A 27,112-nucleotide genomic window follows, 5' to 3' on the forward strand; every position below is an offset into this window, starting at 1 on the left:
CGGAGAAGCCGTTTCAATTCTCGAACCAAAGAACTAATTCGCAGCAGGTGTTGCAGAGCTGGAAAATCCAGCATCATGTGACCATTCTTATTTTCATGCTAAACCTGGGATGGGTGTATTTTATGAGGATCGGTTGCAACAGTGCATTTATTTGTTAAGATCTATACAATATCATGGTTTTTTTCCCCCTTGTTTGTGATTGGTAAAAACAATTGTTAATTTTCTTTCTATATATTAACAGTATTCTTAAATAAACTTTAAGAAGTCTCACAACACCAGGTTAAAGTCCAACAGGTCTATCTGCATTCACGAGCTTTCGGAGCGCTGCTCCTTCATCAGGTGGACTTTGACCTGGTGTTGTGAGACTTCTTACTGTGCCCACCCCAGTCCAGCGCCGGCACCTCCACCTCTTAAATAAACTTTGTTTGATAAAAGCTCCCTAGTGGGTCATTTGAACCATCTCTGGAGTGAAACATCCTATGCTTATCCTATTCAAATTCAAAGTGCAAAACTTATGATCTGGGCTGACTTCATGAAGCACTTTGGAGTTTCTGACCTGGATTATAACAAGTGCAAGAATCTGAGCTGGTGTCCGCGGGTATCAGAGCAGTTGACAGGGACGTCCATCAGTGCTGAGCCTTTGCTCACTCTCTTACCCCTTGGGCTGCTGTTACTGGGCAGGCAGCAATCATTGGGTCCCTCAAAGCAGTAACTCGGAACATGCAAGTTAGTGCGAGGTCCATGGTCTCACTATTCCACATTTTACTTATCCTGCCAGATGGCAGCATTGGAAGGTGTGTGTGTGTGTGTGTGTGTGTGTGTGTGTGTGTGTGTGTGTGGGTGTGTGTGTGTGTGTGTGTGTGTGTGTGCATGTGTGTGTGTGGGGGGTGTGGGTGTGTGTGTGTGGGGGTGTGTGTAACCCTAATACCCGGAGGAAACCCATGCAGATACGGGGAGAACATGAAAACTCCACACAGATAGTCATCAAGGTCGGAATTGAACCCTGGCACTGTGAGGCAGCAGTGCTAGCCACAGTGCCACTGTGCTGCCCCTGAGACCTTTTCCTGGGGAGCAAATTTAACTGGCAAGAACACCCCTATTAAAAAAATTCATTCATTGGGGTGTGAACGTCAGAGACAAAGCCAGAATTAGTTGCCCATCCCTAAGTACAAAGGTAGTGGCGAGCCGCCTTCTTGAACCGTGCATGGCTGCTGACAGGGAGGGAGTTCCAGGATTTTGACCCAGTGACAGTGAAGGAACAGTGATATAGTTCCAAAACAGGGACTCGGAAGGAAATACATTCTGATTACATCAGAACTGCTGGAAATTGACAGCAGCTTAGCAAACGGCTGGAAGGGGGCATGTTTTAAATGTCAGACTCGATCAGAATCCTTCATCTTTGAAAAGTTTCGGCTGAAACATTAGTTTAACTTCCTCTTTCGGCGCTGATTAGCTCATTTGTAATTCCAAAGTCTTCTGTTTACATACCTCCCTTGTTGCTCCAAGGGTAGTGTGAACAGAGAGGGTCACTTTGTTTGCCTGCTTGACTGGTTTGTGGAGTGGAGCACAAAATAAGGTGAGAACGAAACCCATTGTCAAAGTGAAGGCAACAGAAATAAGATCACAATTTCAGGAGAAACAAGCTCAGCTTAGCTCAGCAACAGATCCTAAAATAACTCCAGGAGTCGGCTGCGAAGGATCCCTGCTTTTATTGCACAAAATGAAAATAAGCACTAGCCACAAGCCTGTGGTGAACACAATCGGTCCCAATCGGGAATAAAAGGTTAATGGACCCACTCTGGGTCTTGCTTTATACAGGGTTCGGTATACGAGCTCCACCTGGCTGGCTAATTACCATTCCTCAGGGAGCTCGTATTCAATGAGTCCAACAGACAGGTCAATTCATCATGCAGATCATGGAGGTTATCACAGATCCTAAAAGGTATTCTGAGGAATGGACGTTGACCTAAAGTGTTAACTTCCTTTCTCTCTCTACAGTCGCTTCCAGATCTGCAGAGCATTTTCAGCCATTTTCTGTTTTTTTATTTCAGATTTTCAGCATCTGCGGTATTTTGCTCTTGGCCCATAATTTGCAATAAAAGATCGGTATTCACTTTAGGGTTATATCCCCTTACGACTAAAGTGTTTAAAAATGCAAGCTACCTCATACTCAGAATAAAAATAACAGCAAGATAGACCAACCTGGTACCATGTGGTGTATACTTCCGAGGAAGAAGTATACAAGTAGAGGGTAGAATGAGGAATATAGCCCATTGACTGGTGGGAGACTGGCCAGCAGAGCAAACGCCATTCCTAGTAAACAAAGCATGTCTTAATAGAAAGCAACATTTTCCTGTCTGATGCATTAATAAACAATCACTACATAAAAACATTTCTTCTTCCTTGACATAATTCATAATTTGCCTAAATCCTAGTGATAAATGTCGCCAATGGCGCTGATCTAAAAGCCGGAAATTCCCGCCCGACCGTCAAAGGCGTTTCACATTCTCCGCAACCCGCCCGCTAAAATTCCAGTGACGGTCGGGATGGGAGAATTCCGGCCCTCCTGTTTAAAATAAAATGAGAAGATGTTGCTGCAGTGGTAATGTTACTGGATTAGTAGACCAGAGGTACAGGCTAATCATGGAATCATAGAACCCCTACAGTGCAGAAAGAGGCCATTTGGCCCATCGAGTCTGTACCGACTACCCAGACCCTAACCCCGTAACCCCACATATTTATCCTGCTAGTCCCCCCTGACACGAAGGGGCAATTTAGCTTGGCCAATCCACCCAACCTGCACGTCTTTGGACTGGGGACATGGGTTCAAATCCCACCATGGTAGTTGGCTGGATTTAACTTCAATTAATCAATCTGGGATTGAAAGCTAGTCATGGATAGCTATTACCTATCAATTGTTGTTTTCTAAAAAAATCTGGTTCACTAATACCTTTTAGGGTAATAAATCTGTCACCCTTACATGGTCTGGCCTACATGTGACTGCAGACCCCATGGTGACGTGGATGACTCTTAACTACCCTCTGAAATGGCCTACTGAGACACTCAGTTCAAGGGCAATTAGGGATGGTTAATAAATGCTGGACTTTCCAGTGACATCCACATCGCTTTAAAGAATAGAGAAAACAAAATCAAATTAGAGCATGCTCATACAATGATACATCCTCCATAATTCTCAGATGTAGAATCCCTACGGTGCAGAGAGAGGTCATCTGGCCCATCGAGTCTGCACCAACTCTCTGAAAGTGCATTCCACCCAGGCCTCCTGCCTTCCCCGTAACCCCGCACATTTACCATGGCTAATTCATCTAACCCACATATTCTTGGGTACTAAGGGGCAACTTAGCATGGGCAATCCACCTAACCTGGACATCATTGCAGTGTGGGAGGAAACCAGAGCACCCGGAGGAAACCCACACAGGTAGAAGGTGCAAACTCCACACAGACAGTGACCCAAGGCCGGAATTGAACCCGGGTCTCTGGCGCTGTGAGGCAGCAGTGCAAACCACTGTGCCACCACGCCACGTACTAAGGAACTAAATTGTCAACCCCAGATTTTATGGTAATTCCCTGATGTTAAAATTTTCCATTCCTGCGTATTCAATGCAAGATTTGTGTTGTCAGGGTAATTTGCCAAATTAAAGGTTGCGTCAGAGCATTTATGTACGCAGGTTCGTATTGTGATTGCCAGAGACCAGCCCCTTTCCTGAGTTTAAGCTGTTTTACTTAAGAATGTTTGCAAAGATTGCAATAATCGTAATGAAACTCTATATATAACTGTATGGACGAAAAAAAATTAAGATAGCTTAGAATAATACTTGCATTTAAATAACATCTTATCATCGCAACGCTTCACAAAATGTATGATTCATTGAAGTATTTAGGTGTGGAGTGTTTTGGAAGTGGTTCAACGAAATAATGTATAAACTAGTTTCACAATGAGTTCTGTCCACCGGTCAGACCACAAGAAGATATTCGGGAAGGTACGATTCTTATCAGTATACTCGAGCCAACATCAATCAGTTTCTATATTACATGGGGCTGACAAACAGAATTCATTGCAGGTTAACAAAAGGAGAATTTAAAAGAATATCCGTTACAACGTGAACTAATAACCAAGAAGAATGTTGGAACCCTGAATCTAGGCAGGGATTCGGAATTCAGTGGATGGCTCTTTCGTTTTGGGAACACAGGTTGAAATGGCTTCCATTTGCTTCACAAAAATCTATGATTGCCCCTCAGCACCGAAACCAGAAGAGGAATTAAATAAGAGGGTTGGGTCCTGAGTATTTATCCAACGGAAATTCAAAGTCCAGTCGATGGAACAAAATGACATTCAGGAGGGTAGCAGGGGGCATGATGGTTTCCACCACTGGGTTCTTAAAGGAAGCTCCCAAATTTTCCTCCATTCAGGAATTCTCCCGTGTTGGGAAAAATGTAGACGTAACTCTGTGGTTTAAATCAGGTAAGAGTGAGAAACCAGGAAATGATAGACCTGCCAGTCCAACGTCTGAGGCGGGGAAGTAATTGGAATTTGTAATTAAGGACAGTGTGACCGAGTGTTTAAGGAAATTTGAGCTGATCAGGGAGAGCCAACGTGGTTTTGTAAAAAAAAAAGTAGGTCACATCAAACTATTCTGATTAAATTTTTTGGAGCAGTGGACAGGGGAATGTCTATAGATGTCATTTATCTGTGCTTCCAGGAGGTATTAAATAAGGTTCCACATTAAAAAAAACAGCTAGCTCAAATTAAAGCACATTAAATGGAAGGCAGATTATTGAGCTGGTTAGGCAATTTGTGTTAAGCCGGCAGTTAGGGAGGAATGGCCCGCTCTGGATTTACGGGCACCTGGTGGGGTGGGAGTGGCGGGGGTGGAGGGGGAGCGGGGGGCCGGGGGGGTGGGTGGAGGGGGAGCGGGGGGGGGGGGGGGGTGGTGGAGGGGGAGCGGGGGGGGGGGTGGTGGAGGGGGAGCGGGGGTGGCGGAGGGGGAGCGGGGGGTGGGGGGGGGGTGGTGGTGGACCTCCTCGTGAATCTGTACCTGGGCCTAGCCAAATACATTAACAGGATCAGACAGTGGGTAACCGAGGGGGTCGTCTGACCCGAGTGTCTGCCACTCTACCGTGGCTATATTCACAGCTGGGTGTCCCTGGAGAGGGAGCATGGTGTCTGAGGGCACCACCGAGGCCTTCCGTGCTCGTTGGCCAACGCAGGGGCTGGGGTGTATTACTGACCCCTTTAATCACATTTTGGTTTAATGTTTTAAGTTTCCTTTTCGTTGTGTTTTTTTTTGTTTCAGGAGGTTCCCCCCCTATTTGGGGGCTGCCTTTCTTACTTTGCCCTTCAGTTTGTTTGCTTTTATTCAATTGGTTTATCAAAAGGAATGTTGGGAGCTGTGCATGTATGCCATGGAGCAGTGGCTTTAGTTTGTGCTTAATAATAAATACTCAAATTGGAAGGAAGCAAGTCGTGGCGTCCCACAAAGATACATGGCCTCAAGTATTCACTGGATGACGTTGGCTTTTCTCTCCGCAGATGTTGTCAGACCCGCTGAGATTTTCCAGAATTTTTCTGTTTTTGTTTCGGATTCCAGCATCTGCAGTATTTTGCGTTTATTTGCTCTGTTGGCGGGTCGGTGCAGACTTGATGGGCTGAATGGCCTCCTTCTGCACTGTAGGGATTCTATGGTACTATGATTTGCAGTTCTGGGCACTGCACTTTGGAAAAAGGTTAACAGTTTTGGAAGGAATGCAGCTTCACCAGAATATTACCAGTGCTCGGAGTATTAGATTATGGGGAGCGATTACAAAAACTAGACTAGTATTCTCTGGAATACAGATGGTTAAGGGATGAGCCTTTTATGGTTTTGAACAGAATTGACAGACTCAGAGAAGCATGTTCCATTGTTGGGGAGTCCAGGGTAAGGCGACATAACCATAAGAACGAGGTGAGCTGTACAGCAGAAAATCCTCTTACAGAAATGGTGGTGGAAGTGTGGAACTCTCTCCCACAAAGAGCAGAGGGTACTCACTCAACTAATAATTTACATCTGAGATCAGCAGGTTTTACCTGGCAAAGGTAAAGGAATATGGAGCTGAGGTATGTAGTGGGGTTAGGAAAGAGAACATCTATTGACTAGTGGAACAGGCTCAAGGTTGCTGAGTGACCTGCTCCTGTTCCCCATCTTTCTCTGCTGTTGCGTGGTTCTGACGTATTAAAATATAGAATTCAATGGGATCTCATCATAATTAAAACAGTGACTGCTCCCTGGCGGGAAGCCATTGTATAATAAAAAGGGGAAGATGTGCAGCTTGATGAAGAAAACCAATTGCAGGAAACAAAGGTGTTGGGTGTTGGGTGCCATGAGTTTGTTATCACAGGATTGAAGTACAGAGCTTTTATTTGCATTTTTGCTGTGTCATCTCAAAGGCACGTGAATGTTTCTGGACTTCAATTGAAAGAAGAATGTTTCTTACCTTGAGGGACTTGGATAGTCCCAGCACTGATACCAGAAATGATATCAAAAATGAGGCTCTTCTTGATGTTGTATTTCGGGAGCCATGCGATGATTGGGAAGAATTGAATGAGAAGGGTTTTGAGTCTGGCCGTAGAGCAGCTAGGAAATTGCAAAGGAAAATTCAGACCTCATGCAAAATTTCACCGCGTGAAAATTGTTTAATTGTGCTTCTAGGAGCAATTGATCCAAGTTTCTTCTTTTAAAAGTTCTGAACTTCTTAAAGGTGGCACTATATTTTCATAGAATACCTACAGTGTAGAAGGAGGCCATTTGGCCCATTGAGCCTACACCAACAACAATCCCATCTGTAACCCCATATATTTACCCTGCTAATCCCCCTGACACTAAGGGGCAATTTAGGGCCAACCCACCTAACCCGCACATCTTTGGACTGTGGAAAGAAACTGGAGCACCCGGAGGAAACCCACAGACATGGGGTGAATGCGCAAACTCCGCACAGACATTGACCCAAGTCAGGAATTGAACCCACGTCCCTGGCACTGTGAGGCAGCAGTGCTAACGACTGTGCCACCGTGCTGCCTATTCGATGCTCATATTCAAAATATTTTAAGATGAAGAGTTCTGGAGCTGTGAAATGTTTCATTTTGGAATAAAGGAATCCAATTTTTCGCCCCACCTCAAGTTGTTGACTCATGGCAAGATGTGGCCCCAAGGTTGTTAGGTTTTGTGTCCAAGTGTTCATTGTTCATGTATATATATAAAATGGGTGGCACGGTGGTACACTGGTTAGCACCAAGGACCTGGGTTAAATTCCAGCCTTGGGTAACTGTATGGAGTTTACACGTTCTCCCCGTGTCTGCGTGGGTTTCCTCCGGGTGCTCCGGTTTCCTCCCACAGTCCAAAGATGGGCAGGTTAGGTGGATTGGTCATTCTAAATTGCCCCTTAGTGTCCAAAGGCATGTAGGTTGGTGGATTCTCTACTTAATACAGTCTTTGACAATGCCATCAGGCCAGCATACCAAATAGGGAAAAGTGGCTGAACTCTATTGTAACCTCATCTCACATACTTGCCAGCTGAGTTCATCAGATGGGTGATAAGTAGCATAAACCTTGACTGATTGCTTGCCTCTCTCCCAATGCCACTAGTTGTGTCCGAGACATCACCTCATAGACCAGGGATTAGACCTGTGACCCTCCTTGTTTTTTTGGTCTTGAGAGTAACCGAAGGGAGGACATGCCAACAGAACCAATGGTTGTATCCATGCTGTAAACCTCTATGACTCTATAGAGGCCAAAGGCGGGCAATTGGGACTAGCTTAATGGTACAAACTGGGCGGCATGGACAAGTTGGGCTGAAGGGCCTGTTCCCATGCTGTAACCCTCTATGAGTCTATGACCAAGAAGGCAAACATTCAAATTGATCAAAAAACTCAAGTAACTAAAGAATGATTGGCAATAGTACCAGAGAAAAACAAAATACAAACATTTGAATTAGCTCAGTAGGATAATGGCCATTTTACCTGAATAATTTCTTTGCTTTTTGTGAATGGGGGTAACTCCTGATTTTCTTCTGATATTCTTCATCAAATTCAGGAATTGAATAAGCCGACCGGTCGACAATATAACGCGGGCGGAAATGCATCGTGCCCTAAATGCTGGATAGATAGATATATCTGGAATATAGATAACAAGAAACAAATCAACAAGGCTTCAACTCTTTGGAGGGGCTACAGAAACTATACATTAATTCGACTTATAGAGGGTGACATTTAACTTGGTTGGTAATGCACCATTTTCCAGGTTCTTTTTCCTTGCTGCCTACAACCAATTTCACCCCTCGCAATCTTATTGCAAGAATTACATGACATTCACAGTACCGGAACAGGTCACTCAAGCATCCAGGTGTCAGCCTTGGCTCAGTTGTTAGCATTCTTACCTCTGTGTGTTCACATTCCAGTTCAAAATAGTACTTCATTTTTATTCATTCATGGGATGTGTGCGTCGCTGGCTGGGACAACACTTGTTGTCTGTCCCTAGTTGCCCTTGGGAAGGTGGTGGTGAGCTGCCTTCTTGAAACGCTGCAGTTCATTTCCTTGGCTGTAAAGCCTTTCAAGATGTTTTGTAGTCACGAAAGGCACTATGGAAATGCTTTCCAACTGGTCCATATTGGCATTTATCATCCTCCTTCCACACTTCCTCATCTAACCCTCTAACCTTCTATCCCTTTCTCCCTTGTGCATTCACCTGACTTTCCCTTAAGTGCCAAAAAATGCCATTCCACTCAAACCCACTCTGTTGTAGTTCCAAAACAAGTCATATGAGCCTCAAAATGTTTACCCGGTTTCCCTCTCTACAGATGCTGCCAGGCCCACTGAGTTTATAGTCTCCATCAATGGGGACAAAGTAGAATCGGTCGAGAGCTTCAAGTTTTTAGGTGTCCAGATTACCAACAACCTGTCCTGGGCCCCCCATGCTGACACTATAATTAAGAAAGCCCACCAACGCCTCTACTTTCTCAGAAGACGAAGAAAATTTGGCAAGTCAGCTATGACTCTCACCAGCTTTTACAGATGCACCATAGAAAGCATTCTCTCTGGTTGTATCACAGCTTGGTATGGCTCCTGCTCTGCCCAAGACTGCAAGGAACTACAAAAGGGTCGTGAATGAAGCCCAGTCTATCACTCAAGCCATTGACTCTGTCTATACTTCCCGCTGCCTCGGAAAAGCAGCCAGCATAATTAAGGACCTCACACACCCCGGACAAACCCTCTTCCACCTTCTTCCGTCAGGAAAAAGATACAAAAGGGGCGTCACGGTAGCACAGTGGTTAGCACTGCTGCTTCACAGCTCCAGGGACCTGGGTTCGATTCCCGGCTTGGGTCACTCTGTGTGGAGTTTGCACATTCTCCTCGTGTCTGCGTGGGTTTCCTCCGGGTGCTCCGGTTTCCTCCCACAGTCCAAAAATGTGCGGGTTAGGTTGATTGGCCAGGTTAAAAATTGCCCCTTAGAGTCCTGAGATGCGTAGGTTAGAGGGATTAGCGGGTAAAAATATGTGGGGGCAGGGCCTGGGTGGGATTGGGGTCGGTGCAGACTCGATGGGCCAAATGGCCTCCTTCTGCACTGTAGGGTTTCTATGATTTCTATGATTTTTAAAAGCCTGAGGTCACGTACCAACCTATTCAAGAACAACTTCTTCCCTGCTGCCATCAGACTTTTGAATGGACCTACCTCACAATAAGTTGATCTTTCTCTACACCCTAGCTATGACTGTAACACTACATTCTCCACTCGCTCCTTTCCTTCTCTATGAGCGGAATGCTTTGTCTGTATAGCGTGCATGAAACAATACTTTTCACTGTGTGCTAATACATGTGACAATAATAAATCAGCTCAAATCAAATATCAGCACTGTCTGTTTTTATTTTAGACCTCAAGCATCTGTGATACTTGGCTCATTTTGCTGTTTATCACAGAATCATAGAATCCCTACAATGCAGAAGGAGGCCATTCGGCCCATTGAGTCTGCACCGACCACAATCCCACCCAGGCCCTATCCCCATGCATTTACCCTAGCTAGTCCTCCTGACACTAAGCATGACACTTAGCATGGCCAATCCACCTAACCCCGCACACCTTTGGACTGTGGGAGGAAACCGGAGCGCCCGGAGGAAACTCACGCAGACATGGGGAGAACGTGCAAACTCCACACAGACAGTGACCCAAGCCGGGAATCGAACCCGGGTCCCTGGTGCTGTGAGCCAGCAGTGCTTATAGCAAGGGGTGAAACGGTGGCACAGGGGCGGCATGGTGGCACAGTGGTTAGCACTGCTGCCTCACAGCACCAGGGACCCGGGTTCGATTCTTGGCTTGGGTCACTGTCTGTGCGGAGTCTGCACGCTCTCCCCGTGTCTGCGTGGGTTTCCTCCGGGTGCTCCGGTTTCCTCCCACAGTCTGAAAGACGTGCTGGTTAGGCGCATTCACCAAAACAGGCGCTGGAATGTGGCGACTAGGAGAATTTCACGGTAACTTCATTGCAGAGTTAAAGTAAGCCTACTTGTGACACTAATAAATAAACTTGAAATAAACTGTAAGTTCCACATTTAAACACTGTCTGGGTAAAGAAGTTTCAATTTTAATTTTATTTGTAGTGCGTAAGTGTTGGGGATGTCGGTGAATTCTGTGCCCGTCACAGCAATGGATATCAGTACTAGCATTCGGCAACATCAAACATTCTCAGATCTGGTCCAGTGTGGAACAGAGATGCATCTTCAAAGTGTTCTCATGCCTCGGAGGCTGCCACTTTTACTATCTAATGGCCTCTTAGAGTGAAATTGGCCATACCATATAATGCAGGTGTGTTCTATCCAGTTGAGCAGTTTGTATTGTTGATCTGTACCCATTAGGATGAGATTGCTCCTGTTCCACATGGTTTCACACCTTACTACTGGCAATCCTCGTACAATTCTCTAGCTGATGAATGCCTCAGCGATTTAATGCGATCCTTCACCCTTGAGTACAGTGCCAAGTAAGTAGTAATCGTATTATTTTAATTTGTAAATTTAGCACACTAATTCATGTTGTAAAAGGCACTCTACATAAAAAGTCCAACCCCGGTGCTAAGAAGTGTTCAGCAAATCTTCTCATATTTCACTGTATTACAAATCTGATGGGCCACTGATAATAATTCTCTCTCCCATAAAGGTTTGGCCAAAAATGTAAACATCAGGATACATCTGTGTCAAAGTTTAGCATTTATGTTACTCCTACAATACAGGGTTTTATACAATGCTTCCTGCTCAGAAAGCTATACATCTGAATGGACAGAAAATCATAAACCATGGTGCCATGGGGGTGTGATATGTGGAACTATATCTGGTGCAGAATTTCTTTTCAAACCAATAAGACTGATGTTAAAGGAAATTGTAACTATTATGATGGCAACGAAGGCCATGGGGGATTATCAATAGATCTCCCCACTGGATTCATGGAGTACAAGCTGGATTATTGAGGGAGTGGAGGCTCACTCAATGGGAAGCAGCCAACATGGGTTTTTAAAACCTTTACTCTACCAGAATTGTCATCGTAGGTCCCAAGGTGAAGATTACCTGACTGTAAGCCACAGGCTTTGGTGTACAATAAAGGGTGTTGGTATCGGGAATCTGGCATTGGCTGAATTACTACATTGGCAACGAGGATAATTTTTAAATCTCCATCTTTCCCTCTGGACAAGCTCCGTAAATCAAGAATCTTCTCCAATAAGAAAAAGCCATTGCAAGGTCAAAGTTCAGGGCAAAACACTAAAAAAGCACTTGGACGTCTCAGAACCAGGGAGTCCTTGCCTGAGGAGCCCCACCACTGGCCATGGAGATAGCCACTGCCAGTGCCAGCCCTCAGTTTGAACCTGTCTCCACGTTGACACCTCCAGATACTCAAAGTATGGACTCAAAGATGGAAGCTGAAGAAGTGGGTCTCTGGGCTGAAGCAGCTCCTGAAGAAGAACTTGCATCCTGTGATGTTCCCTCTGGAAAAGAAGGTCCCCTGTTGGGTTTACACCGCCTGACCCAGCCCTGCCTTCAATGGACTCCGACCTAACACCAAGCAATGGAAAGGACCTCCTTGCAGTGGAGGTGCTGGGGGAGATGCGGACCTAAAGGGGGAGGGATGTTATGATGCCCACGAAGGCCATGGGGGAATCATCAATAGATATGCTCGTGGGCTTTGTGGAGTACGAGTTGCCTTATTGAGTGAGCGAAGGGAGGCTCACCCAATGGGAAGCAGCCAACGAGGGTTTTTAAAGCTGTTACTCCACCTGGACTGTTACTGTAAGTCCTGAGGTGAAGATTACCTGACCGTAAGCTCAAGTGTGGCCCTTTGCTTTGATGCAGAATAAAGGGTGTTGGTGACAGGAAACCGACATTAGGCTGTATTACCACAGCAACCATTGAGGAAATTTTGGCTTTGAGTAAGACTATAAAATGGCTGATGGTGTTATACATAGAAACAGGAATAGGTATTTTCACCCCTTCAGCTTGTTATGCTGTCCAGTGAGATAATAACTGATCTGTGACCAACTCCACACTTCTACCTTTGCCCCGTATCCCACAATATCTTTGATCAGCAAACATTTCTCAATCTCAGTATTAAAATGATCAACTTATCTGGCATCAATTGCCATTTGTGGAAGAGAGTTCCAAACTTCATAAATTCATAAGATATAGAAGCGGAATTAGGTCATTTGGCCCATTGAGTCTGCTCCGCTATTCGACCATGGCTGATATGCTCCTCATCCCCATTTTCCTGCTCTCTCCCCATAACCTTTCAACTCATTACCAATTAAAAATCTGTCTAACTCCTCCTTAAATTTACTCACTGTCCCAGCATCCACCGCACTTTGGGGTAGCGAATTCCATAGATTCACAACCCTTTGGGAGAAGTAGTTTCTCCTGAACTCTGTTTTAAATTTGATACCCCTTATCCTAAGACTATGACCTCTTGTCCTAGAATGCCCCACAAGAGGAAGCATCCGCTTCACGTCTACTTTATCCATACTTTTTATCATCTTGAATACCTCAATTTGATTTTCCCTCATTCTTCTAAATTCCAGAGAGTATCGGCCTGAACTGTTCAATCTCTCTTCATACGACAAACCCCACATCTCTGGAATCAATCTAGTGAACCTCCTCTGAACTGCCTCCAATAACACTACATCTTTCCTCAAATACGGGGACCAAAACTCTGCACAATACTCCAAGTGCGGCCTCACCAATGTCTTGTACTTGTCCGGCACTTTGTGTGAAGAAATGTTTCTTAATTTCAATCCTGAAAGGTTTGCCTTTAATAGATTGGCCCCACGGCCTAGTGGTGATAGATTCTCTAGATCTATTCTGGCTGTTCCCATTAATATCTTAATCAAATTGCCCCAAAAACTGTGTGTAATTATTCCTTGTATTTTAGCTCCTGGAGTCTCATTCTGGGAAATGTGTGTTACATTCCCTCCAAGGCAAATACATTCTTCCTGAGGTGTGAGGCTAAGTGGCTGTAACGTGCTTAGATGTTAATTGTACATTCATTTATTTAATTGTATGCAGTTTATGGGTATTAATCAGGGTTTCACAGGAACTCATAAAAATGGCACTTATTCAACCTGTAAGGTGATTGAGTAAGGAGATGTATACTTGCAAATAAATGTAAGACTGAGTAAACATTAGCTCCAGTACTATTGTTCCCCAACAGGCTTTCCAGAGGAGGACATTACAGTTGTATAGGGGGGTTGGAGAGACCACTGTTTTGGTCTCTTTATTTAAGAAAGGACACAAGTGCTTTCGAAGCAGTTCAGAGAAGGTTCACTAAACTGAAAGCTGGGATGTGGGGAGGTTATCTTACGAGGAAAGGTTGGACAGGTTGGACTAGTATCATTGGTGTTTAGAATCATAGAATCTCTACAGTGCAGAAGGAGGCCATTTGGCCCATCGAATCTGCACTGAGCACAATCCCACCCAGGCCCTATCCCCGTAACCCCACATGTTTACCCTGCTAATCCCCCTGACACTAAGGGGCAATTTAGCATGGCCAATCAACCTAACCTGCACATCTTTGGAGTGTGGGAGGAAACCGGAGTACCCGGAGGAAACCCACGCAGACACGGGGATAACGTGCAAACTCCACACAGACAGTGACCCGAGGCCGGAATTGTACCCGGGTCCCTGGCGCTGTGAGGCAGCAGTGCTCACCACTGTGCCACCGTGCCGCCTCAAAAGACTGAGGGGGAAATTTTCCCATTCCACCCGCCACGGGAATCATAGTGAGCAGGACACGGATCATGCACCCCACTACCCCCAATTTCCCACACTGCTGGGGGAATCAGGCAGCCATCCAGCAGAGGACAGTCACAATCTCTCCTCTAATATTAATGTTTCTGAGATTCAATTTTCCCGATGACACAGGAGTAGGGTTACCAACTCCATTGGGATGTATCCTAGGAGGTTTTATCATGTGACTACGTGCTTCCATCTTTTCAATATTGTTGTAACTAGCTGCAAACAAAGGCGCTCAAAGTAAATGGAACGACAAACACTTAAAAAATTCCCCGGTGGTTTATTTTTATCCGGGTTGCTTGCAGCCACATCTGGGAGATTGACCTTCAATTCCTGAATATTCCGGAACATTCCTGGAGGACTGCTAATCCTGCGAGTCACACGCTGTCTGAATAATTAAAATTAGTCTCACACTCAAGATTAATTGATCTTAAAAAGAAAATCTTTGTTTTCCCCTGCACTTCTCCAGAATGCGGAACACAGGTGTGAAATGTGGCCCAGTCGGTAACACTCACTCCCTCATTAATTTATCCTGACTGATATTCCCCTGCAATACTGGGTTGAAGTCCCACAGCACCGACCTAGGCACCATAATCCAGGTGTAACGTTCTAGCCCAGTACTGAGGGAGCATAGCATTATTGGAGATGTTGGGGGGAATTATCCCATCCCACTCGCATCGGCAATCATAGCAGGCGGGGGTGGTGGACCATGCAAAGATCTTTGGCAGGATTTTCCGATTTTGGGGCGAGCGCGGACGGAAAATCCCGCTTCCCATCGTTTGGATCAGATGTGAAACCAAGGCCCTATCTGCTTTCTGGACGATCCCGTGACACTATTTTGATGAAGAGTCATAGAGGTTTACAGCATGGAAACTGGCCCTTCGGCCCAACTTGTCCATGCCGCCCCTTTTTTTTAACACCTAAGCTAGTCCCAATTCCCCGCGTTTGGCCCATATCCCCATATCCCTCTATACCCATCTTACCCATCTAACTGTCTAAATTCTTTTTAAAAGACAAAATTGTACCCGTCTCTGCTACTACCTCTGGCAGCTTGTTTCAGACACTCCCCACTCTCTGTGTGAAAGAATTTCCCCTCTGGACACTTTTGTATCTCTCCCCTCTCATGTTAAACCTATGCCCTCTAGTTTTAGACTCCCCTACCTTTGGGAAAAGATGTTGATTATCTAGCTGATCTGTGCCCCTCATTATTTTATAGGCCTCTCTAAGATCACCCCATACGCTCCAGAGAAAAATGTCCCAGTCTATCCAGCCTCTCCTTATAACTCAAATCATCAAGTCCCGGTAGCATCCTAGTAAATCTTTTCTGCACTCCTAGTTTAATAATATCCTTTCCATAATAGGATGACCAGAACTGTACACAGTATTCCAAGTGTGGCCTTACCAATGTCTTGCACAACTTCAACATCCCAACTCCTGTATTCAGGAGAAGGGAAGTTGTCCCCAGTATCCTGGCCAATATTTATCCAACCAAATCACTGCCTGGACATTATCAAGTTGCCTTATGTGGGAGCTTGCTACTTGCAAATTGGCTGCCACATTTCCCACACCTCAAGGATTATGTCATCGGCTGTAAACCAAGTAAGTATTTCTTTCTTTTAAATAGTGGGGAAGTAGGTTTTATTGTTCTGTGCTGCCTAATCTTTCAGTTTCTACTCTCACTGCAGAATTTTATCATTTGATTAAGTGGCCGGAATTCTCCGACCTTGCCTGGTGGCTGGGATTCTCCAGTCCCGCTGCAGTGAATGTAGGCCGGAATTCTCCGACCTTGCCCGGTGGCTGGGATTCTCCAGTCCTGCTGCAGTGAATGTCGGCCGGAATTCTCCGACCTTGCCCGGTGGCTGGGATTCTCCGGTCCCACTGCAGTGAATGGTGATTGGGTCCTTGCTGACAGCGGTGTGAACAGCTGGAGAATTCCGGCCAGTATTTCCCCCGTATAATTATTTTCCAATGGAGTCAGATCTTGTCAAAGATGAGCTGAATGAAATTTTTTCAGTCCTTTATTGTCAATATTTTGAATAGAAAGATAAGTGCAAATTCCATTTCATTCCTCAGATACAGTCGAGCCTCCCAACATGTCTACAAACTGAGTCAGTCCCTGTAGTTTATAAATGATCAACTTCCCCTTTTCTTTATTTACCAGCATGTTGTCTTGAAATTTTTACCATGTTCCAAATGGAAACTGATTGTGTTTTTTTAACCTGTTCCCTTTTAATTTAGCTGGTGTTCTGGGATCCAAATTTTCATCTTGAATCTCTTGAACATAAGCATGCCCAGATCTGGCAAATTTGGCAGTGGAACATCAGATTCGCCACATATGCCCGGGCCACTGTCAAAATTCGGACATGACAACTATCTGAAATTGAGTGTAGCTCCCATTTCAAAATTGACTGGTTTGCAAAATTGGTTCAAATGAGGCAAAGTTTGTATTAATGCAAGTTCCACTGAGGATGGAATTTTCCGGCCATTCACACTGGCGGGATCTTTGGGTCCCGCTGCACCGAATGGAGATTTGGCTGAGCGCCAAATTCCCCATCCCCGCTGGCAGCAGCCAGTGAAGGGCTGGAAAATCCTGGCCTTAGTTTTTGAAGCTCTACAGCGAGTTAATCAATAGTATTTGGAGGCCATGTTGGAAGCCTGCAGGCAAGTTATTTTAAAACTTGCCTTAATGCAGAGTCAGGGTGAGCAGGAATGACTCCACATTAAGACTGCAGCCACTCTTGGCTCAACACACCTCGTTTCCCAATTGTCCCCCACTGCACCTACAAGGTATCAGGGCTTGACTGATGAGCTAAGTGGACCCAATTGACACAGATAGTTTGCTGAAATTATGGCGATCAGACCTGCAGTTCATTGGAACTTGCAGAATAATGAAAGGCCTGGATAAAGTGGATGTGAAGAAGATGTTTCCAATAGTAGGAGAGCCTAGGATCTGAGGGCACGGCCTCAGAATAAAGGAACAACCCTTTAGAACCCGAGATGAGGAGGAATTTCTTCAGCCAGAGAGTGGTGAATTTGTGGAATTTACTGCCACAGAAGACTGTGGAGGTCAGGTCATTGAGTGCATTTAAGACAGAGATAGCTAGGTTCTTGATTGGTAAAGGTTATGGGGAAAAGCGGGAGAATGGGGTTGAGAAACATGTCAGCCATGATTGAATGGCGGAGCGGATTCGATGGGCTGAATGGCCTAACTTTGCTCCTATATCTTATGGTCTCTCCTTAGGATTGACACAGGACACGCCTCTCCATTCCGGCTATGCCTAGTTTTGGGGGCAAGTGAATTTAGGTCCCTCTCGCTGAAACTTGAGATATGCTCAAAGAAACCTGGACTTTTAAATGGTCAAATAAAACCTGACTTTAATGGTCTTTGATGTTACCCAACCCAGTTAATAACCGGAGGGAAAATTCTGTAAAATTGCTCTCAGCCCTTCCCAAAAGATAAATAAAGCAAAGCTTTGGAGTTCGTGACTAATTTTATATTCAGCACCACACACCCAAACCCAATGTCTTGATTGTGACCTAAACTGTTGACAACAATTTTTATTCTTTCCTGGTGTCCACTGCATTTATCGGTGATGCAGAGTTTCACAGAGCTTTCTACATATCCTAGGCAAGCCACTGGACTCTTTCTCAGTCTCCAAGGATGTGTAGGTTAGGTGGATTGGCCGTGAACAATTGCGCTTTGAGTCGGGGGGCTAGCAGGGTAGATATGTGGAATTACAGGGATAGGGCCTGGGTGAGGTTGTTGTCGGTGCAGGCCTAATGGGCCAAATGGCCTCTCTCTGCACTGTAGAGATTCTATTGCCGCTATTTTATGACCTCGCTTGGGCAAAGCTTGTAAAGTTCTGCCCGAGGGCAACGGAGAAATCTGTTCTGCGAGCCTCTCCCGCCTCGGAATCGGGGCAGGCGAGATGGTATAATTATAGCCTATGATTCTATTCAATGGTTCTATAAAAACCTGTAGCGATGTTTCAATCACCCAAGATATCCCAGACAAGAACACAAGGTAGAACCAACAGATCCTCAATTGGAAGAGTTTGCACAATTACCCATGGCTGGTACTCTTTTTGAGTCAGGTTTTTACCACAAGCACTGTGAAGACTCTTGCTGTTTAAAAGCAAATTACTGCAGATGCTGGAATCTGAAACCAAAAGAGAAAATGCTGGAAAATCTCAGCAGGTCTGGCAGCATCTGTAAGGAGAGAAAAGAGCTGATGTTTCGAGTCCAGATTACCCTTTCTCAAAGATAAAAGGCATAGAAAGTGGGAGATATTTATACTGCGGGGGGAGGGAATGAAAGATGAGTCATAGCGACTGAAACCAGGGGAAAAGACTGCTAATGGCAGTCCACAGAGAGAATAAAGGGTGTGAATGGACAAGCGGCAGATAAGCTGTAAACTGTGACAGATGAAGATGTTGGGGGAGGCGGGGGGGGGGGGGGGGGCGGGGGGAGATGGGGCAGAGGTAAAATGTAGAAAAGGAGAAGTGGGGAGGGGAGAAAAGGAAGGGGGGATAAAATAGGGGGGAAGAATGGGGCGGGGAAGAGAAATAAAGAAAGCCAATAAAGAAATAAAAGGTAGAGAACTGTTAAAAATTAAATAAACTGAAAATAAAGGAATTGAGGTGGGGTAGAGCTAATCATCTGAAGTTGTTGAATTCGATGTTGAGACCGGAAGGCTGTAAAGTGCCCAGCCGGAAGATGAGATGCTGTTCCTCCAGTTTGCGTTCAGCTTCACTGGAGCATTGCAGCAGGCCAAGGACAGATATGTGGGCATGGGAGCAGGATCGTGTGTTAAAATGGCAAAGCAACGGGAAGGGCTGGGTCCTGATTGCTCACAGACCGAAGGTGCTCAGCAAAGTGATCATCCAGTCTACGCTTGGTCTCTCTGATATAGAGGAGACCACATTGGGAGCAGCAAATGCAATAGACCAAACAGACTCTTGCTGTTGTTGGTTACACTGACAGCAACAACACTAATATGTTACCTTATTATTTACTCCAAGTCTGGGGTTACTAGCTCCGAGATTTTTTAAAAAGACTTACCATAGCAAAAAAAACAGTCCATTGTAGTCATATTGACATGGGAGAAGCATACATTATTTGTGGAGGTACCTACTTGTAGTTGTAGTTATTGAAGTCATGTTGAATATTCCCTCAAACTACATAATTAAATGAAATAAATAAATGGATTTTGGAAATACACAGTAGGACAAAGCAGGAATATTGTGGGAACGTCATCATCTCCAGATTGCAGACCATTCTAACTTGGACATTTGCTGTTCCTCCATTGCCACTGAATCAAAATCCTGAAATTCCGTATGTAATGCCATTGAGGAAGCATCATCACCACACGGATTATGGAACTTCTGGAAGAATCATAGAATCTCTACCGTGCAGAAGGAGCACATCTAGTCTGCACCGACTCTCCGAAAGAGCATCTTACCCAGGGCCTATCCCCATAACCTCACATATTTACCCCCCTAATCTTTCAAACCTACACATCTTAGGACACTAAGGGGCAATTTAACATGGCCAATCCACCTAACCTGCACACCTTTGGATACCCCACCATCACCTTCTCTAGGCAACTAGGAGTCAGCATGCCCCTTATCCCTCGGCCAAATAACTTTTAAAAAGGTATGAAAATAGATCTTAATATTAAAATTGTCTCATTGCCCCACATAGATCCTTGGTTAGGCTGATGAAGGAATGTGGAATAACTCTTCTGACAGACCAAAGCAAAAATTGATGGTAAATGATAAGGTCATGGATATAGGGAAGGATTTCCTGGCTGCGCTGGCCCCAAAACCGGAAAATCCCGCCCGAGGTCAACGGACCTTTGCATGTGCCGTCCCCTGCCCGCTAAGATTCTCATGGCAGGCGGGATGGGAAAGTTTGCGTCATTGAGACACAGAGATATTCAGGACTGAAAAAGGCCCTTCAGCCCAACCATCGTGTCTGCGTCAGACAAAGACAGAACACCCAACTATTCTAATCCCATTTTCCGGCACATGGTCCAAATGCCTTGGCATCGCAAGTGCAGATGCAAATGGATAATGGAACTGGAACGGTTAATGATTAAAAGAATGTCAACTGTTTTTGTCAAAAGTGAGGCAAAGAAAGAAGTTTCACTTTGAGATGAAATGTCACAACTTGGCTCTGGAGAAGCAGTAAAACAGGTGAAGCTGCTCCAAAGTAACTGGAAGCAAAGTGGATTTTAAATGAGAAAAAATGGAGAAGATGGGTGTAAAGATATACTTTCATACACCTCATTAGTGAACACAAAAGGTGTTTATTAATAAGAATTTTACAGCAGCCGCATGGGCTGTAGCCAACTCCCCAACATATCTCTGCCTAGGAGCATTTCTCACCGTGGGGTGATTCCATACTTAGTCCCGATTAGTCACCTAGGCCAGTTGACCCTTACTCTGCTGTGTTGCGCTTAAAGGGGCAACCACCACAGAGAGTAAGGTTTGACGTTGAAGCTGGACTGTGCTGGGTGATATTAGAATGAGTATATTGATGCTTCAGTATGACATTTCTCTGATATTGGGTATTAATGTGCTTGAAAAATTAGAGTCCATAGAATCCCTACAGTGCAGAAGGAGGCCATTTGGCCCATCAAGTATGCACTGACCACAATCTCACCCGGACCCTATTCCTGTAACCCCACATATTTACCCTGCTAATCCCCCAGACACTTGAGTCAATTTAGCATGGCCAATCAACCTAACCCGCACATCTTTAGTGATCATTGTTGGGGCGGCACGGTGGCACAGTGGTTAGCACTGCTGCCTCACAGCACCAAGGACTGGGGTTCAATTCCGGCCTCGGGTGACTGTCTCTGTGAGGGTTTGCATGTTCTCCTTGTGTTTGCGTGGCTTTCCTCCAGGTCCTCCGGTTTCCTCCCACAGTCCAAAGATGTGTGGGTTAGGTGGACTGGCCATGCTAAATTGCCCCTTAGTGTCAGGGGGATTTGCAGGGTAAATATGTGTGGTTACGAGGATAGGGCCTGAATGGGATTGTTTCAGGCTTGATGGGCTGAATGGCCTCTGTAGGGATTCTATGAAAATGGAAAACCAAACATAATTCAGTGTGAAAGTGTGTTTGTGCTAAGATCAGACAGTGAAATTTTAGCCTCAGTGCCACAGTTTATCCACAATCTTTTCCCGGCATGTCTTTGCCTGGCCTGTGCTCTTGGACCTGCCTCCCATAACTTGCCTTTCTTGGCCTATCTTTATTCTTTTCTGGTTGTATTTATTCCACACTTAAATCATTTGAAAGGGCATCAAATAAACAGAAGAAATATATGTCTTTAATAGTTTCTCCACTGACTTCAATTCCAACATACCAAGCAATGCTATAGATTTTATCACTCTGTTTGTTTATGCACACTTAAACACTTTCCTGAATGGAGCTCCTTGATTGCTATGGGTTTAAAAGTGACTGCTGAACAAGTAACCTGTACCTGCCTCTCATATTTCCTCCCACTCTTGCATACACCCATTTAATTATAGCCAGAAACACAAAATTGTCTTTGTTCTGAATTCATTGTATTCTTGCCCTGCATGTGTAAACTGTGGCTACACACGATTATAAAATGGTAACAGTCTATTCCTCGTCTTTATAGAGGGGCCAGTTTGCCAGCTGTTAAATGAACCTTTCCAGCTGCATCGACAGGAGTATGGAAACAGTGTTTCTTCAGAAGTAACTCTTCAAATGCAGACAATAAACATATAACAAAACTTACTCCAACTTATAAATCAAAGAAAGGGTTTAATAAAGAAACTTCATTACTCCAAACTTGGGGCTTCGCCCTGGGCCACACCAAGCTCCCCACAATTCCCAATAGGTTCTTATTTATAGTGAGTCAGCTGGTCAGCTGAGCATCACACCATTCTGTAATTGGCTCCATGGTTTACTGGGTCAGCTGACCCTCACAGCTTGTTACCATTGGTCACATTACATCCGATACAAAGTGTCACCGGTTACATTCTAACGAACAGTAGGAGGCCACTTAGGCACCTAAACCTGTCCTGACATTCAGTTAGACCATGGCTGATTTATTTTTTAACTCAATCTGCCTGCCTTGGTCACAGACCTTTTTACATCCTTACCGATCAAAACTCCTTTACACTTAGAATCAGGTGAATTCATAATGGGCAACAAAGAGATGGCAGACCAGCTGAACAAATACTTTGGATCTGTCTTCGCTGAGGAGAACACAAATAACCTTCCAGGAATACTAGGGGACAAAGAGTCTGGCATGAAGGAGGAACTAAAAGAAATCCTTATCAGTCAGGAAATTCAATTGGGGAAATTGCTAGTCTTAAAACCCGATAAGTCCCCAGGGCCTGATGTTCTGCATCCCAGAGTACTCAATGAAGTGGCACTAGAAATAGTGGACGCATTGGTGATCATTTTCCAGCATTCTATAGACTCCAGAAGAGTTCCAATGGATTGGAGGGTAGCTAACGTAACCCCGCTTTTTAAAACAGAAGGGAGAGAGAGAATGGGGACTTATAGATTCGTTAGCCTGACATCGGTGATGTGGAAAATGCTGGAGTCAATTATTAAGGATGTAATAACTGAGCATTTGGAAAGTGATGACAGGATCGGTCCAAGTCAGCATGGATTCACTAAAGGGAAATCGCGCTTGACAAAACTTCTGGAATTTTTTGAGGATGTGACCAGTAGAGTGGATAAGGGTGAACCAGTGGATGCTCTGTATCTGGACTTCCAAAAAGCTTTTGACAAGGTCCCAGGCAAGAGAATAGTGAGCAACATTAAAGCTCGTGGTATTGGGCGTAATGTATTGATGTGGATAAAGAACTGGTTGGGAGACAGGAAGTTGAGAGTGGGAATAAATGGGTCCTTTTCAGAGTGGCAGGCAGTGACAAGTGGTGTCTCGCAGGGATCAGAGCTGGGACCCCAGCTGTTCACAACATACATTAATGATTTGGATGAAGGAATTGAATGCAATATTTCCAAATTTGCAGACAGCACTAAGCTGGGTGGCAGTGTGTGCTGTGAGGAGGATGCTAAGAGGCTGCAAAGTGACTTGGACAGGCTGGCTGAGTGGGCAAATATTTGGCAAATGCAATATAATGTGGATAAATGTGGGGTTATCCACTTTAGTGGCAAAAACAGGAAGGAAAATTATTAGGCAGTTTAGGGAAAGGGGAAGTGCAATGTGGCCTGGGTGTCATGGTGGAACAGTCGCTGAAAGTTGGCATGCAGGTACAGCAGGTGGTGAGGAAAGCTAATGGAATGCTGGCCTTCATAACAAGAGGATTTGAATAGAGGAGTAAGGATGTCTTGCTGCAGTTATACAGGGCCTTGGTGAGGCCACACCTTGAGTATTGTGTGCAGTTTTGGTCTCCGAGTCTGAGGGAGGACATTCTTACTATTTAGGAAGTCCAGTGAAGATTCGCCTATCTGATTCCCAGGATGGCAGAACTGACATATGAAGAGAGATTGGATCGACTGGGCTGGTATTCATTGGAATTTAGAAGAATGAGAGGGGATCTCATAGAAACATATAAAATTTTGTTGGGACTGGACATGCTAGATACAGGAAGAATGTTCCCGATGTTAGGGAAGTCCAGAACTCGGGGTCACAGTCTAAGAATAAGGGGTAAGCCACTCAGGACTGAGATGAGGAAGAACTCCTTCACCCAGAGTTGTGAATCTGTGGAATTCTCTACCACAGAAAGCTGTTGGGGCCAGTTCATTAGATATGTTCAAGAGGGAGCTGGACATAGCCCTTGTGGCTAAAGGGATCAAGGGGTATGGAGAGAAAGCAGGAGTGGGATATTGAAAGTGCATGATCATATTGAATGGTGTTGCAGGCTCGAAGGGCCAAATGGCCTACTGCTGCACCTGTTTTCTATGTTTCCATGTTTTTAAGGATGGGACTTCCCAACATCCCCCGCAGCGGAGGTGGCCCACCATTGGCCGCTGGCATCGAAGGCATTGTGCATGTCTCACACTCTCTACCGCTAGGGGAAACGCCGCGGGGGTGGGGGGGTGGAAACAGGGAGGGGGGGGGGTGCTGCGGGGGGAGGGTGGAGGAGGGGAGGGGGTACAAAGACAGGCCCGGAAGATCCTGCCGGCAAGAGGTGTTGGAAAATTTAGCCCTAAGGTTGATATTTTCCATTTTCAATGTTCCACGGGGAGAGGGAATTTCAGATTTTTGCTACTCTTTTGTGTGAAGAAGTTTTTCTTGACATCACCTCTGAACAACTCAGTTTTAATTTAAGGCTATGCCCCTTTGTTTGTGACCCCCTCCCCTCCCCTCCCCCCCCCCCCATGCAGTCCCCAACCAGAGGTAATAGTTTGTCTACAACATCAAAGCCCTTAATCATCTTAATTACCTCAATTTGACCATCCCTTCATCTTCCAAACTCAGGGAAGCCTTGTCTTAATTAGTCTTAAGCCTTAATTATTATTTATTGTTCCAGAGAGACATGTTCAAGAAGGATATAGGTGCAGAACTGTTATTTCTTTTTCCTTTTAAGGTTGTGGCAGACATTCCTTTTGTTCCTGAAGGTGACACTTGTTCTTTATCAAACCTCGTGGAACATGACTCACTATCTACATATTGGTCTCAGTAATTTATGGTAAACAGTTCCTCAATGATATTTTCACAGTCCCGTAGTAAGAGCTCTAGTTTTACCAGAGCAACTAATTGTCAGTGACTAAAACTGATGTTGGGCATTGTCTGGCAGATTCACACACGGTGGGGTAATGTTGACCTTGTGTGACAGTAAATCGACATCCCGTTATAATCTCTCCTGCACTTTTTAGATTGAATGAACCAGATGTTGGGTTCAGTGAACAGCTGTGGCCCCTGTCTCCAGTTATACTTGCGCCTTATGAGCACATATGACCGAAAAATGGCCAATTACACCGGACCAATTAATCTCCTAGGGCGAGAGGTCATAGTCTTAGGATAAGGGGCAGCAAATTTAAAACAGAGTTGAGGAGAAGCTACTTCTCCCAAAGGGTTGTGAACCTGTGGAATTCGCTACCCCAAAGTGTGGTGGGTGCTGGGACAGTGAGTAAATTTAAGGAGGAGTTGGACAGATTTTTAATTGGGAATGGGTTGAAGGGTTATGGGGAGAAAGCAGGAAAATGGGGATGAGGAGCACATCAGCCATGATCGAATGGCAGAACGAACTCGATGGGCCGAGTGGCCTAATTCTGCTCCTATATCTTAGGATCTTATGAACTTATCTTACCCCAGATGGGAGTCAGGACGGTGAGGCAACAGGGCTGTATTGTCTTGTTCTGGAACGATTGAGTTGGGTACCTGACAGAGGCCTTAAAACAACAATATAACAGGCAATGTAAACACAGATATCTCTCACTGAAACACAAAATATGGAGGTTAGAATTCTGAAACCTTTTGGCAAGCAGGTTATTGGAAGGTGGATTGCTTTGCATTGGGTGATTGATGCTAAATTAATTACAGCATTGGTGGAAAGAAATCATAGAATTATAGAATGGTTACAGCGGGGAAGGTGGCTATGGGCCGGATTCTCCGACCTCGCTCGCAACCGGGATTCTCACTCCCACTGCAATGAACGGAGATTTGGCCAAAACCTTCATCCTCACTGGCAGCAGCGGCGGGGTGTGAGTAGCGTCTTTGCTGGTCCGCGAAGGAGCAATTTCCCCCACCCCCCCCACCCCCCCCCACCCCCCAACACCACCCCCCCCCTCACCCCCCATCCTCCCTGTCACTCCTCTGCCTTTCCTCCATTGCTCTGCGAATTTCCCTTTTCAAATAATGATTGATAAAACTTTTTCAAGATGGCGCCGGAACGTGGCGACCTCTTGTGAGCAGTGCCCAGCGTACCCACCAATTCTATCTTTTACTCTCATTAACACTACATTCTGCACCTTCTCCTTTCCTTCTCGATGAACGATACGTTTTGCCTGTATAGCGCGCAAGAAACAATACTTTGCACTGGATGCGAATACACGTGACAATAATAAATCAAATCAAAATATTGTGTGAAAGTCCTGGTAGAATCGTCCTCTCAGGCTGTGCAAATTCCAAATCCTAACCACTGACCGCGTGAAAAAGTTTCCCCTCATGTTGCCATTGCTTCTTCTGCTATTCACTTTAACTCCGAGCCCTCTTATTCTTGATCCTTCCGGATAATGGGAACAGTTTCTCCCGATCCACTCAGTCCAGACCCAGGATTTTGAATATCTCTTATCAAATCTCCTCTCCACTTTCTCTGAGGAGAACAGCGCTGACTTCTCCAATCTATCTGCATAACTGAATTTCCTCATCCTTGGAACCATTCTTATGAATCTTTTCTGCACTTTGCATTCTACCTAAAGTGTGGCGCCCAGAACCGTTTGCAATGCTGCAGCTAAGATCAAACCAGTGTTTTATATGAGCCCCTTAACCATTCATTTGATAACATCGACTGTACTTTCTTTCCTGACATATACCTGTATCCATACAATCTCTACAGTTCAGAAGAAGGCCATTTGGCCCATCAGGTCTGCACTGATGCTCAGAAAAAGCACCTAACCCAGGCCCATTGCTCCACCCTGTCCCCCTCACCCGGCACATTTACCATGGTTTAAAGATTAAAATTTATTTATTAGTGTCACAAGTAGGCTTACATTAACACTGCAGTGAAGTTACTGTGAAAATCCTCTATTCACCACACTCCGGCACCTGTTCGGGTACACGGAGGGTGAATTTAGCATGGCCAGTGCATCTAACCAGGACGCCTTTCAGACTGTGAGAGGAAACCGGAGCAC

At 45.1% G+C, this 27,112-nt stretch overlaps 1 protein-coding gene across 2 annotated transcripts in view; it reads right to left on the reverse strand.

Moving 5' to 3' along the window:
- LOC144511809 (solute carrier family 26 member 9-like) overlaps positions 1-27,112 on the reverse strand; it is a 117,627-nt gene that overhangs the window by 63,249 nt on the left and 27,266 nt on the right. For both annotated transcript variants that reach the window (XM_078242156.1, XM_078242155.1), the window contains exons 2-4: positions 8,015-8,167; positions 6,493-6,632; positions 2,203-2,313 (exon numbers count right to left, since the gene is read on the reverse strand). In XM_078242156.1, the coding sequence (XP_078098282.1) occupies positions 2,203-2,313; positions 6,493-6,632; positions 8,015-8,136 (373 nt within the window). In that variant the 5' untranslated portion in view covers positions 8,137-8,167. The remainder of the gene's footprint in view (positions 1-2,202; positions 2,314-6,492; positions 6,633-8,014; positions 8,168-27,112) is intronic.

This window comes from Mustelus asterias, chromosome 25 (genome assembly GCF_964213995.1).
Source record: "Mustelus asterias chromosome 25, sMusAst1.hap1.1, whole genome shotgun sequence".
Classification (NCBI taxonomy): Eukaryota; Metazoa; Chordata; class Chondrichthyes; order Carcharhiniformes; family Triakidae; genus Mustelus; species Mustelus asterias.